The sequence below is a fragment of the Myxocyprinus asiaticus genome, chromosome 5 (assembly GCF_019703515.2).
Source record: "Myxocyprinus asiaticus isolate MX2 ecotype Aquarium Trade chromosome 5, UBuf_Myxa_2, whole genome shotgun sequence".
Taxonomy (NCBI): Eukaryota; Metazoa; Chordata; class Actinopteri; order Cypriniformes; family Catostomidae; genus Myxocyprinus; species Myxocyprinus asiaticus.
In genome coordinates this window covers 46,282,979-46,297,198 of record NC_059348.1, presented here as the reverse complement: position 1 = coordinate 46,297,198, position 14,220 = coordinate 46,282,979, and the positions used below count along the sequence as shown (strand labels likewise).

At 39.8% G+C, this 14,220-nt stretch overlaps 1 protein-coding gene across 7 annotated transcripts in view; it reads left to right on the top strand.

The window, feature by feature from the left end:
• Positions 1 to 8,243: 8,243 nt before the first annotated feature.
• Positions 8,244 to 14,220, top strand: part of cadm3 (cell adhesion molecule 3) — a 108,968-nt gene continuing 102,991 nt past the window's right edge. For 3 of the 7 annotated variants that reach the window (XM_051699000.1, XM_051698997.1, XM_051699001.1), the window contains exons 1-2: positions 8,244 to 8,446; positions 13,084 to 13,275. In XM_051699000.1, coding sequence (XP_051554960.1) covers positions 13,149 to 13,275 — 127 coding nt within the window. In that variant the 5' untranslated portion in view covers positions 8,244 to 8,446; positions 13,084 to 13,148. Of the gene's footprint in view, positions 8,447 to 8,796; positions 8,977 to 12,486; positions 12,524 to 13,083; positions 13,276 to 14,220 lie in introns of those variants that run through there. The other 4 variants (XM_051699003.1, XM_051699002.1, XM_051698998.1 and 1 more) reach the window with 3 other exon arrangements.

Here is a 14,220-nt window from a genome sequence, read left to right as displayed (position 1 = left end):
TTTTCAACAGCAAAGAACTTAGGTGTTATATTTGATACCAATCTGTCCTTTGAAAATCAAATTACCAATGTTTGTAGAACAGCATTCTTCCACCTAAGAAATACTGCTAAATTACAACACATGCTCTCTGTTGCTGATGCCGAAAAACTAATTCATGCATTCATGACCTCAAGACTAGATTATTGTAATGCATTACTGGGAGGATGTCCAGCAAGATCAATAAATAAACTTCAATTGGTTCAAAATAAAAAAGCCAGAGTGCTGACTAGAACCAATAAATATCATATTAGCCCCATTTTATCATCGTTATTGGCCACCTGTTAAATTTCGTATTAATTTTAAAATTCTGTTAACTACGTACAAAGCTTTGAATGGTCTAACTCTGCAGTACTTAAGTGACCTTCTACCACTCTATATTCCATCACGTTCATTATGATTGCAAAATTATGGCCTGTTAATAGTTCCTAGAATATCAAAATCCACAAAAGGAGGTAGATCCTTTTCATATTTGGCTCCTAAACTATGGAATAGTCTCCCTAACACTGTTCGAGATGCAGACACACTCACTCAGTTTAAGTCTAGACTCATCTATTTAGCCAGGCATACACCTAATTTATCCTTCAACTCACAATTAGGCTGCTTTAGTTAGGTCTGCCGGAACCAGAAACCAGAAACATTGATCGTGATCTATAACTCTGCAATAAATTGAATGGCATCTATGCTAATATTATTTAGGGAACGCTGCCACATTTGGCTGCCGCTCCTCTCACCGTTAAAATGTTTATTTATTTATTTTACTGGTAGCGCGGATTTTCGGAGCCTTGATGTTTTATGTTTTTATAGTCTGAGCACTATTTTATTTATTCTTCATTGCGATGTGGGATTACCTTTTAAACTTTGGACTGCTGTTATTATATGTGAGCTTCCTATGGTGGAGTCAACCCTGCTGTCACCTTGCTCAGGATTTACGACTCTTTGAGGCTACTGTGGATGTGGGTCCCTTCATGGCTTTAAGGTACACTGCACGGCAGCTACTGAATTTAAAATGGAACTATTATTTGCCAAAAAGACTCTCATGAACTTTGTCAAAATAAAGGAATATTGCATCCAACTCGCAGTTCAAGATGCAGTTTTGTCTCTTTGTCTTCGACTGCCATCTCTATTCCACTGTTTCGGCGGAAAGCCAAAAGACTGATTTATACTGGCGTTGACTTTAACAATATGTCATCGCTTCCATGTCTGGAGGTTTTCCCGTCTTCTTCTCTGTCTCTGAGTCTGGTTAAAACAGAGTTTTTTAATGCACGCTCTGTGAATAACAAGGCCCTGTTGTTATCGGACATTATAACAGAAATAAAACTAGACTTTTTATGCTTAACAGAAACATGGTTTCCTCTTTAATCAAATTACTCCCAAGGGCTATGAGTTGTTTGACCTCCCATGACTCTCTGGCAGAGGTGGGGGTATTACGGTGCTTCACAACCTAAAATACAACATAAGTCCAGTGTTTGTACCACAGTTCACTTCATTTGAGTGCCTCGTTCTGAGTGTCTCTGCACCTCACACTACCATCATCGCTATAGTCTACAGACCTCCAAAGACTAATGAAGCCTTTTTGTCTGAGTTTGCTGATTTGTTGTCTCTGCTGTGCCTCAAGTTCAAGAGAATTCTTATTTTGGGGGACTTTAACATCCACATTGATTCAAAAGACTCAGTATTGATACTATTGATAAAGGACTTTCTGTCTTTATTGGAGTGTTTTGATTTGATCCAGTTTGTTGACTGTTCTACACATAACAAAGGTCACACCTTAGACCTTGTTATTGCAAATGGTTCTTTTGTGTCTGAGTTTTCCTCTGTCGCCATCATTTTTAATAAGGAATTACCAAACATTAATTCTTTTTCTCACACTACAATATCATAAATGGAAATCTATTGATTTGTCAGCTTTTACAAACTATTGTTTCTTCTTTAAGTTTCTTTTAAATTTTTCTTCTTCTGATCTTCTTGAAGACAAGATTTCTCTGTTAAACACTGTTCTCTCATCTGGCTTAGATGATTTTGCTCAACTGAAATCACAGACTATCTCTTCTTTGCGTTCTGCTCCCTGGTATAATGACAATCTGTGCTCAATGAAGGCTGCTTGTCGTAAAATGGAGCGAAAGTGGCATCTTTCTGGCCTGAATGTATATTTCCAGGCTTGGAAAGACAACTTACATGACAGCCAGAACCTGTTATTTTTCTGAAATAATTTTAAATGATCAAAATAATCCAAGACATCTATTCAATACTATTAATAGATTGCTGAAATGTAATTGTTCTACCACCTTGCCTGCATCACTTCCACTGTGTAACATGTTTTTAGACTTTTTTAGCACTAAGACAGACACAGTTCTGAAAAATATTCTTGCTACCACATCTGTTTTTTGTTTTTTGTTTCATTTCTCAGCCTGTCTTGTTTCTCCGGCACAAATTTCTCTCAACTCGACCATGTTACTCTAATGAGGTATCACGTATGAAAGCTACCACTAACATAGTTGATCCTCTACCGACTAGTCTATTCAAATCCTGTTTTGCCTCTCTGTGTCCCATTGTCTTGGACATAATAAATGACTCCTTGCGTACTGGTGTTGTGCCTGCAGCATTTAAAATTGCTGATGTAACTCCAGTTCCAAAAAAGCCTAATATGGATTTGGACAATTTGAGCAACTTCCATCCCATTTCAAATCTTCCCTTCCTTGCAAAATCTTAGAGCGAGCTGTTGCCTCTCAATTACACAATCACCTCATTCTCAATGATATCTTTGAGCCATTTCAGTCTGGTTTTCGGAAATGTCATAGTACAGAAACGGCTCTAGTCAAGGTCACAAATGACTTGTTAATGGCTTCAGACTTTTTCTATTCTCATCCTTCTTGATCTCAGTGCTGCTTTCGACACTGTTGATCACACTGTTTTACTCACCTGTCTTGAATCTGTCTTTGGTGTCTCCGGTACTGCATTAAACTGGTTCAGGTCCTATCTCTCTGATTGTAGGCAGTTTGGCTCTCTAGGTGGTAACAGGTCTGAGATTGGTTCAGTCCACTCTGGTGTCCCACAGGGTTCAATTTTGGGCGCTTTACTTTTTAGTATTTATTTTTTTCCTCTTGGTTAGCTTTTAAGATCACTTGGTCTTAATTATCATTTCTACGCAGACGACACACAGATATATATTAATTCTCAATCTGGTGAAAATCTGGCAGATGCCTTTTTTTCAAACTGCATTTCTGAGATAAAAACTTGGATGGCTCAAAATTTTCTTTGTCTTAAGAGTAATAAGACAGAGGTTATGATTATTGGATCTCCTCACCAGCTTCAGAAGGCTGGCTCCTTAACTCTTTCCATTGAGGGCTCAGTTTTGGAGCTTCAAACAAAAATGAAAAATCTGGGTGTTATATTTGATAATTTGATCCACATGTAAAAAATACTGTTAAAACATAATTTTATCATCTCAGAAACATTGCAAGGCTGCGCCCTATGTTATCATTCTCTGTGGCTGAAAAGCTGATCAGTACCTTCGTTTTCTCTCGCATTGATTATTGCAATGCTCTCCTTGGCGGAGTCTCAAAATCTACATTAAATAAATTGCAATATGTGCAAAACTCGGCTGCCAGAATCCTGACTAGGGCCAGGGCAAGTGATCACATCACTCCTATCTTGGAATACTTGCTCTGGCTCCCTGTCAGGTTTCGTGCTGATTTTAAAATTTTTATGCTTACCTACAAGGCTTTGCATGGTTTGGTTCCCCAATATTTGTCTGAGCTTTTAACCATGTACACACCAAAGCGCGATATCCGCTCCTCTAAATCTGTTTTTTTAACTGTTCCTCAGGCTCGTTTATGCTCTATGGGTGACAGGGCATTCTCTTCTTATGCTCCGAAGCTATGGAACTCTCTACACTCAGAACTAACAGAAGTTCAGTCTTTTAGTGAGTTTAAATCATGTCTTAAAACTTATTTTTTCTGGGATGCTTTTAATTGATACTGTTGTATTCAATTAATTTAATACTATCACTTTATTTACTGTGTTTTATCATTAGTTGTTTTGAGATGCATGTTTTATCCATTTGTATTAAGCTCTGTATTTTTATTTGTTATTTTTCCTTTCTATGTAAAGCGTCTTGAGAGGCCTCTTTAAAGGCACTATATAAAAGAAAGTTTATTATTATTATTATTATTATTATATTTGTTTCCCTATCTCAACCTCGGGACTCCTATCCTGAAGTCACCAGAACCAGCTGGATCCACCTCCATTCCTGCTTCGTGTTGGACTCCACTGCTACGCGTCTCTGAGTGATGAGGACTAATAGCAGCTGGTGCCAGCCAAACATCACTTCCGTCTATTACGATGGACTTCAGAGGATGAACTGATGCTAACTCCAACCATAAGACATGGGATAATTCATATGCCACTGCCAGAACCTTGGATTTAAGATGGACTCCACCGGATCTCACCAAAATGACTGGCCGGTTGAACTGCGATGCACCTCACTGATCTCTCCCTGCATCACCTCGGTCTAATGATGGACTTCACTCTTATAATGGAATACATAGACTATCAGTTAATTGCCAATAAAACCCATCATCAGCCAACTAACAAGGACAATTGCATCTATGTGAACTTCTGCAGTTAATCCAGGATGGACTTCAAAGACATTAGTCATTAATCTTACAGTTCATACAAAATCTTTGTTTAAACACTGACCCTTAACACTTACTTAGTTTAATAATTTTAAACCATGACTTGCACTATACTGTACATAAGTACTATTGGCACTATATTCATGATGTTAGCCAGAGGGAAACTGGCCCCCACAGTAACAAACATCTTATGGAGTTTTGTGTTCCTTGCCACAGTCACCTTCGGCTTGCTCACTGGCGTTCTAAATACAATTATTATTTAATTACTTATTTTTAAACACAATTCACAATCGTATTTTATCAATCTACACAATGATGACTTATAGATATTACAGTTTCATTTTCTGTTAATGCATGATTTTCTGTAAAGCTGCTTTGAAACGATGTGTGTTGTGAAAGGTGCTATACAAATAAAAATGACTTGACTTGTCTCCTATTGATTTTCCAGACTATGGTATGACTGGCTTTTCCCAGTGATTATGGGATGGAGATAGAGAGGGATCTCACCTACACTCTGCTGCCTGATCAAATGCTACGGGAAATCCTCTTACAGGAAACCCTCCTTCAATCTTTTATTAATTCATATGAATTACTCTGTCTCAGCCCAACCAGGCCAAGTTGTATATGTTCACTAGAGACTACCTTACTCACTCATTTGTCCACTGAGCTCATTTACATCCACTCATCTACCCATATCAATCCATTTTTCATCCCCTGAAAATATAACTAAAATGCTTCCCTTTCATGTGTGATTTGGCCAGTCTTTTAAGGTACAATTTCTTTTGCCTTGTTCATCTACCTCCTAGGGATTGATCACCAAAAAAATTAATTAAAAATAATAATAATTCTCCTATTGTTTACTCACCCTCATGCCATTCCAGATGTGTATGACTTTCTTTCTTCTGCTCAACACAAACAAAGAAGTTTTGAAGAATATCCCAGCTCTGTTGGTCTAGAACTTTGAAGCTCCAAAAAGTACACAAAGGCAGCATAAAATTAATTGATTTTATGACTCCAGTGGTTTAATCCATGTCTTCAGAAGTGATATGATAGGTGTGGGTGAGAAACAGATCAATATTTAAGTCCTTTTTTGCTATAAATTTTCCTCCCTTCCCAGTAGGTAGTGGTATGCATGAAGAATGTAAATCAACAAAAACGCATTCATTGTGCAAATCACCACCTACTGGGCAGGGATGAGATTTTATAGTTTAGCTTTAACCACTGGAGTCTTCTGGATTACTTTTATGCTGCCTTGATGTGCTTTTTGGACCTTCAAAGTTCTGGCCACCATTCATTTGCATTAAATGGACCAAAAGTGCTGAGATGTTCTTCTAAAAATCTTTGTTTGTGTTCTGCAGAAGAAAGAAAGTCATACTGGGATGGCATGAGGGTGAGTAAATGATAAGAGAATTTTCATTTTTTGGTGAACTATCCCTTTTGTGTCCCCTTGGTTAAGGGTTTATATAGGGGTTCATTGATGACTTAAGTTATTTACAAATGCATTATAAATAGTTGATATGCAATTATAGTAACAACATGCATACTTGCCAAATATAGTGACTTGCCATATAGAGATCCATTTTACCTCACATGTTATAAATGCTTAATAACACTTATTCAACATTAGTAACCTATGAATATGTTCCTGAATGTAAAGTGCACACATATAAAGAAGGAGTTGCCAACATCAGAAACCTATGTACATAAAGTTCTGTATGGTTTTATGGACATCATTTATAATTAATGGATTTATATTATACTGTATGATATATGCTGTGAAAGAGCATGAAGACCTGGAAAGTGTTTTTGCAGAGGACTTTAGAAAAGATTGGACACCACTCGGAGTGGCAAAATTATTTTGACATCAACGTGACAAATAAGTGACAGCACAAGTGAGTCAAGACATTACAGTTGACTCATATAAACACAAAGTGTACTGTAGCATAATCCCTCTTTTTAATCTCACTATAATTGTCTATTTTGCTGCACTATGACATAAGGCATGAATTTAGGAAATGTTACAGTTTTAATTAAAATAAGTATGAATAAGTGCATTTATTAAGGTTTTATAAGACGTAAGTTAAAAAACTCATTATGTAATACAAAATATTGCATGGAAGTCACCCTTTTTCTTCATGTTGTTACAACTGCATTTCAATGATTTATGATGATTTTGGAAATGACTTATTAGTCTTTAATGAACCCCTTTATAAACTCTTAACAAATGGAACATTAATGTAATCTTTCCACTCCACAGGCACTCAAAGTATGTATGAATGCTCGTGGACAGAGAGGCCAATTATATCTGACCTATAGATTTACAGCAAGCAAGTCATTAAAACTAATAATTGAGACACTCCCTTTAGCTTATCGCTCTTTTCCTGTCTCACCATTGCACTTCTGGGGCAGTCAGAAACTATAGGGTGTTGGTTGGTTTCTGCGCTTCTGCAAAGAATTGCGCAGGTCATGGGCGAACGCGCTCGACCGCGTGGACTATCACAGCTCTGCGGAGAATGACGTCAGCGTGTCTATAAAATGATGAAAAGGGAAGCGTCCATCCACTCTGAAAAGGGGATGGACGCTGATTAAAAACACAAGAATGCAAATGTCCATCTGACGCAGACAGAAATATATAGCAGGCGTCTAAATAAAAACACAGTCCGATATGCTGAACTGTTCCGGTAAACTGATGTAGTCGACGCTTTCTGGGAATACCGGAATGCTCGCAGTACAGCCTCTCTACCAGTAGATGTAACTACTGTCTCATCCGTATCTGTGATGAAGACTTAGACAGTGTTGACGTCCGTGAACAGGCTGGGATGATAACACTACAAACATACTGTATCTTTTATTTACCGCATAAAGCGATTAATTTCTGCTTTGGGCTAGATGACATGGCCAATCAGTTTTGCACTGTCTAATCTGTTTCATGTTTTTTTACGCCGTGAAAAAAAACAAACAAACAAACAAACAAACAAACAAAAAAAAAAAACACGATAGACTGTGGATTGGTAAAGTTAAACACATGCATGCAGTGATTTGGGCCATGAGCTGGCCCGCCCCGAGGCTCCGGTTGGCTCTTTGAGGCCGAGTCACAGTGACCGAGTCCTGGCCTGGGGTATCTGCCTCTCGTGCAGTCGTCCATGTTTAACCCCGTGCGTCCTCTCGCACCGCACAGCGAGTAATCCGCGTGCAGAACTAATCCCTAAATCCTTTCGCGAGTAGCAACGCCCTCCCCTCCCTCTCTTCCCCTCTTCTCGCACGGGCCTCCCGAGCAACCGGCGGGGTCTCCAGGGCCCGGCGCGCTCGGGGACTCGATTCTTTAGACCACACCTCGCGCCAACAGCCTATACAAGCAGGCGAGGCTACATACAATGTGTGCATTATTTCCACACTTAATAATAATAATAATAATAATAATAATAATAATAATAATAATAATAATCTCTTTCAGGCAGTTTGCTCTTGCCCCGTTATCCAAATGGCACGGCCAAATCGTATTAAAATCCCAACCCCTCCCCCTCCAACCCGGCTCCTGCCCCCTCCCTCTCTCCCTCCCTTTCTCAGTGCTTTCAGACAGACTGTTTTGCTGCAGTGAACGGTAGCCGTGGAGAGAAGAAAAGGCAAGAAAAACAAGAAGACAGCGGAGGACAGAACGAGTACCAAGACAGACAGATCCACTGGGACCTTAGCGCGAGCGCCAGCAGGCATAGACGGGTCCGACACTCCAGAACACACGGAGACGACGGGCATCACAAGGAGCGCATATATCGGTGCGTATTGTAATCTGCCCTCCTTTGAGCACCCGGACACGCAGGGGCATTATTGTCGTTGGCGTTCTGGCGCGTATACAGTGGGGAGACACCTGTCAGGTTTGTAAATAAGGGCACGCTCGTGCTCTGGAATGCGCCTGCATCCGCGCGCATCTCTCCTACGGGCGCACCGGTATGAAAACCGTTAAACGAGCTCCGATTTGTTAAACTAAAGGGTTGATGTTCAAGTGTGCTTAGGCTTACTGTTAATGCGCTTATGTGTTGCTTTGCCCCTCGCGCGTCCCCTCCCATCGCGAGCTTTACCAGCATTCCTGCCGCTCCTTCTGCATTCAGCGCGCTCGGACTGTGAGCACCTGCTCCTGTTTTCCGTGGTTCGGTGGGGTGTCCCGGTTGCGCGGGTGTGAGAACGGGACTGGTACTCAGCGGGAGAGAAGGGAAAATAGAGGAGAGAAGTGCGAGAAAGGAGCTGAGGAGTGAGCGAGACGGCGCGAGAGCCCCGTTTCGGGTCGCGTGTCATAGAATTGCAGCAGGTATCATCATCTCCTCTTCGCGACAGACGAGATGAGGCGAGGCTGAAGAGGCACACTGTGAACAGTATCCTCTCCTACAATCTGACATCTTTATTCAGGCCCTCGCTGTCCCTCTAACTGCCCGACCTTTCCTCTCTCCGTCGCTGTCACTGTGAGGTTAAGTTAGTTTTGTTTTTGATATTCCAGACACATTCAGCGATAAACGGCGATAACTCTTAAACGGCTTAGAAAATATTTTCCAAAATAGTATTACTGTAAAACATGGAAAGCTAATAATATTCTTCAAGCTTGTTTTCATTATTTTCACTCGATATTATGAGCATTTGCCTGCAAAAGCCGTCGCAATGTGAGTTACCCTGGGAAGAGGTCCTGTTGTCATAGCGGTAAGTAAGGGACCGTGCAGAAAGTGCAATTTTTTTTTGTAATAGCTTGATGTGTGAACGGCATGTCCAGTATAAACCTTCTTTTTGTAATAGCTTTTTTGTTGAAGGAGATAGAGACACGAAACCAACGTCATGCAATACAGGAGGACAGTGCGCAACTTTCACAACCATTCGTTTTACCCCTAGTGGTTGAATAGGGAACTGCATGTCCAAAATTAACATTCTTTTTGTAATAGCTTTTTTGTTGAAAGAGATAGAGATACGAAACTAACGTCATTCAATAGAGGAAAGTGTGCAACTTTCACAAACATTCATTTTACCCCTAGTGGTTGAATAGGGAACTGCATGTCCAAAATAACTTTCTTTTTGTAATAGCTTTTTTGTTGAAAGAGATAGAGATACGAAACCAACGTCATTCAATAGAGTAGGACAGTGCACAACTTTCACCACCATTTGTTTTACATCTAGTGTTTGAATAGAGAACTGCACTTCCCAAAATTAAAAAAAAAAATTGTAATAGCTTTTTTGTTGAAGGAGATACAGATACGAAACCAACATCATTCAATAGAGTAGGACAGTGCGCAACCTTCACAACCATTCGTTTTACCCCTAGTGGTTGAATAGGGAACTGCATGTCCAAAAACACCTTTCTTTTTGTAATAGTGTTTTTTGTTGAAGGACATAGAGACATGAAACCAACATCATTCAATAGAGGAGAACGGTGCGCAACTTTCACAACCATTCTTTTTACCCGTAGTGGTTGAATAGGGAACTGCACACCCCAAAATTAACTTTCTTTTTGTAATATGTCCTGTGACATACACATCACTGTAATTCACACAACGTTGTGATCATGTCATAACTGTTACCACACAGCTGCATACAAATACTGAAGAACAGTAATGCCTGTGTAGGTAACAAGTAATAACATAGAAAACAAGCATTATTCATTGGACTACACTGAATCTTCATCGGTAATAGACAACTACTGAACACATAAAGTTATTGTAAAATGTAATACCTATAAACTACTATTTCAATTGATTAGCAATGTGTCCAGTAACACAACCATCTCTACAGTTCTTGAAGGTATAGTTTCAGTAACGGCTGCTCCTGTAGCATTTTCATTACATTTAAGTAAGTGTTGCAGGATGGGTTAAATGGTAATGACAATTTCCTGCAATTACTAGAATTTATACACATGATGTATTGTGTAGAACCTTCTTTCTGATGCTAACTGGTGTGACCATAAATACATTTTAGTAATGATGTAGTTATTCAACATACAATATGCAACTGCCCATAGCATACCTCAGATCACCAACAAACTTTGTTGTCCGGTACAGATGCTAGTGTGTCAGGAGACATGCTGTATCTCAAAAGATTAGGAAACTAGCAACATGTCATTCAAACAAGACAGTGCCAAAGTACATGTACTACGTGCCAAATTCTGGTTAAACATATTAGTGGAAAGCAAACTTTAAACAGGATTTGCAGTGCAGTAAGCTGTCAAGACAGAAACAGGCATGATGTAGTAAATATCTGTGTATATTATACTTAACTGTTGCCCAGCTATGAATTAAAAACAATACTGTATAGACAGTACTGTGTATGAAAGACCCATACAGTAATGAGTGAACCATTACTATTACATATAGGTGTTTATATTTAACTCCCTACTAAGTACCTACAGGTTTAGGTCAAGCCTTGCCCTGCTGACTACTTGATGCAGTTAACCTAATGTTACAAATAACATCATAACAAATGTTCTAGTCAACTTTTATTAAGTTAATCAAAAGCACATATTTCTTTATCTGCCACAATTTATAAAAGTGTATAGGATTATATGTAGAAGTTAATATTGTAATGTCATTAATGTATTATGAACAAATATAGTAAAGTTCATCTGTACATTAATATGTTTTTTTATAATAAAAAAGTGTACAAAGTTTAATTGTCACAATGTCCCCCCCTCCAGATTCAGTGCAGTAACTGCGAACGATGGTACCACTCCTTCTGTGTCAACATGACGAAACAAGACATCATCAAATTTAAGAAAATAAAGTGGTTGTGTGTGATCTGTGGGTAAAAACTTTAGCACATTTAAAGATTGTATAGCCATATAGAAATAAAAAAGTGTTATTTTCTGTACAAGATTCTGTACATTTTGCAATTAATGTGAAATGTAGGCAATACACAAGCTGTCATTTATGGTTTAGCCGTGCAAGGCAATCACACAATCTGAAATATATGAAGATAATTTACCCAATGTTTGATGGACACACAACATTATTGGGTTTTTAAATCCTTGAGTGGTGTTCATTTGTATGTTGTTCACCCAATGTTTGTGGGTCTGATGGAGCCACAACATTTTTGTGTTTTTAACCCAAAGTATGCATGTAAATGAGTTTGGTCCATCTCCTTCCACCTCTCCCCAAAAACATGACTTCTCTCAAACTTAGTGCTGTCCAGAAGTTTTTCTGTATGGTGTTTGGGATGAAAACTTAAAAAGAAAACTTTATGTCCTGCACACGAGTAACCTCCATCCACGTTGGCCCTGGTTGCCTCCTTATAACATTGTCAGCCATGTGGGCTGGCTCATTCCTTGGGCCAGAAGACCATTCAATTTCACCAATCTTTGACATCCATATTCCTGCTCCTGCAGGCTGTTGGTGAGCTTGTTGTAGACAGGCTGGTCCTGGCTGCTGATGGGCTGGTCCTGGGGCTGACTAAGGGTCAATCTCATCCTCTTCTTCCTACTCACTGTCGGACTCAGAATGAACAGGGACATGACACTGGTTTCGTGCCTCCATGTATTTAAACAAAAAAGCTATTACAAAAAGAATGTTAATTTTGGGTGTGCTGTTCCCTATTCAACAACTAGGGGTAAAACGAATGGTTGTGAAAGTTGTGCCCTGTCCTCCTCTATTGAATGACGTTGGTTTCGTGTCTCTATGTCCTTTAACAAAAAAGCTATTACAAAAAGAAGGTTTATATTGACATGCAGTCCACACACCAAGCTATTACAAAAATAAATAAATAAATAAATAAAAAATAAAAAAATTTAAATAAAAAAAAAAGAAGAAGAAGAAGAAGAAGAAAAAGATTAGCACTTTCTCCACGGTCCCTTACTTGCCGCTGAGACAGGAGGACCTCTTCCCGGGGTAACTCACATTGCGACGGCTTTTGCTGGCAAATAAAATATTTCAAATAAAATAATGAAAACATGCTTGAAGAATATTATTAGCTTTCCATGTTTTACAGTAATACTATTTTGGAAAATATTTTCTAAGCCGTTTAAGAGTTATCGCCGTTTATCGCTGAATGTGTCTGGAATATCAAAAACAAAACTAATTTAACCTAGCTCATAGAGCGGGAGAATAATGAGCGAGCTATTAAAGGCTACCGGGAGAATTTTACGGCCAGGAAAAACGTCCCTCCTCGCACTTCACAAATCTTGAATCTGTCAGCAAGCGAATCTTTCACGTAGCAATTGTCGATGCAGAATCGTTTTCTCGTGTACTGAATTGGGAAGGGAATGTTTTCGATCACTGCGTCACATCACACGCAGCGAGGGACACGAGACGATCAATGGAAGCACTGGGGCAGCGCGTGACGAGTAACGAGTCTATAGTGTACTGTATGTGCTCAGCACCAACGCGGCCAGTCGGCGCTCTCAGTCTGTTAATAAGTGTGTATGTGTGTGTTTGTGTGTGTCCGCCAGGGCTTCGGTGAGCTTCTTCACTTCTCCGTGCCTCGAGAGGACTATTGGGTTTGACGTACGGACGGATGAGCGTGACGCGCGCGCGTGACAGTATGGCATTCCCGTCAATCCAACGGTCCGCTTTCAGGGCACTCGTGGCCTTTACGGTGCTTCTCGCTACCTCTGTTCGGAGCAACGACGTTAACAACAACGGTAAGAAACCCCTTTCCACACACGCACACCCATCTGCTCCTCCTTCATGTTTTCACTGTTTTCTGTTATTACAAGGGAATCACAGAGCCGTTAATAAGTTCATGGGGCACAGGGGACCCCCTCCTCATTTCAGCTCCAGAGGAATTTTCTGCTGTGTTCTGCTGTTTTGGGAACTCAGCAATTCTCTCTCTCTCTCTCTCTCTCTCTCTCTCTCTCTCTCTCTCTCTCTCTCTCTCTCTCTTCTATCTATCCATCCATCCATCCATCCATCTCTTGTCTTTTCTAAAGCACATGCACGCACATTACACAATCCTAGCTGGCAATCTCAAGAGTTGAGCTGAATCAGTCCTCTGGCTTGTGTAGGTGTACGGCTGTTACATTGTTACTCTCTGGAGTTTAAGACCAAACAGAATCTTTATTATATCTCTCTTAAAACCAGAAATGGCAAATGGCTTGACTTTTATAATTGTTTCCTCCCAGTCTACTATTGAAAACTTTCTTTCTTTCTTTTTCTTTCTTTCTTTCTCTCTCTCTCTCTCTCTCTCTCTCTCTCTCTCTCTCTCTCACAACACACACACACACACACACACTTAAACTCTGTCAGCTGTTTTTGCTGCTTACTGCATTATTCATTATTGCACTTTTTCGTGCCTTTGCATATCCAATAGCCCTCTGCAACCTTAATGTAAATGTGAGTGTGTACATGCTTTTTGCATATATAATAAAACCCATATTTTGGTTTTTATGCAGTAGTGCAGAGGTTGTTTGAGGAGAGTGTTTATAGATGGCACATTAGAGTTTAGCGTTTCTGAGCATATGGGGGCCCTAAGCAAAATCCCACTTGGAGGCCCCCGCAATCCCCATCCAGAACCCCCACACCACCCATCACTGGATCATTACATTCTCCCTTCCCTCTCAGGCCACAAGGGGGCCCCCTATAGCTGT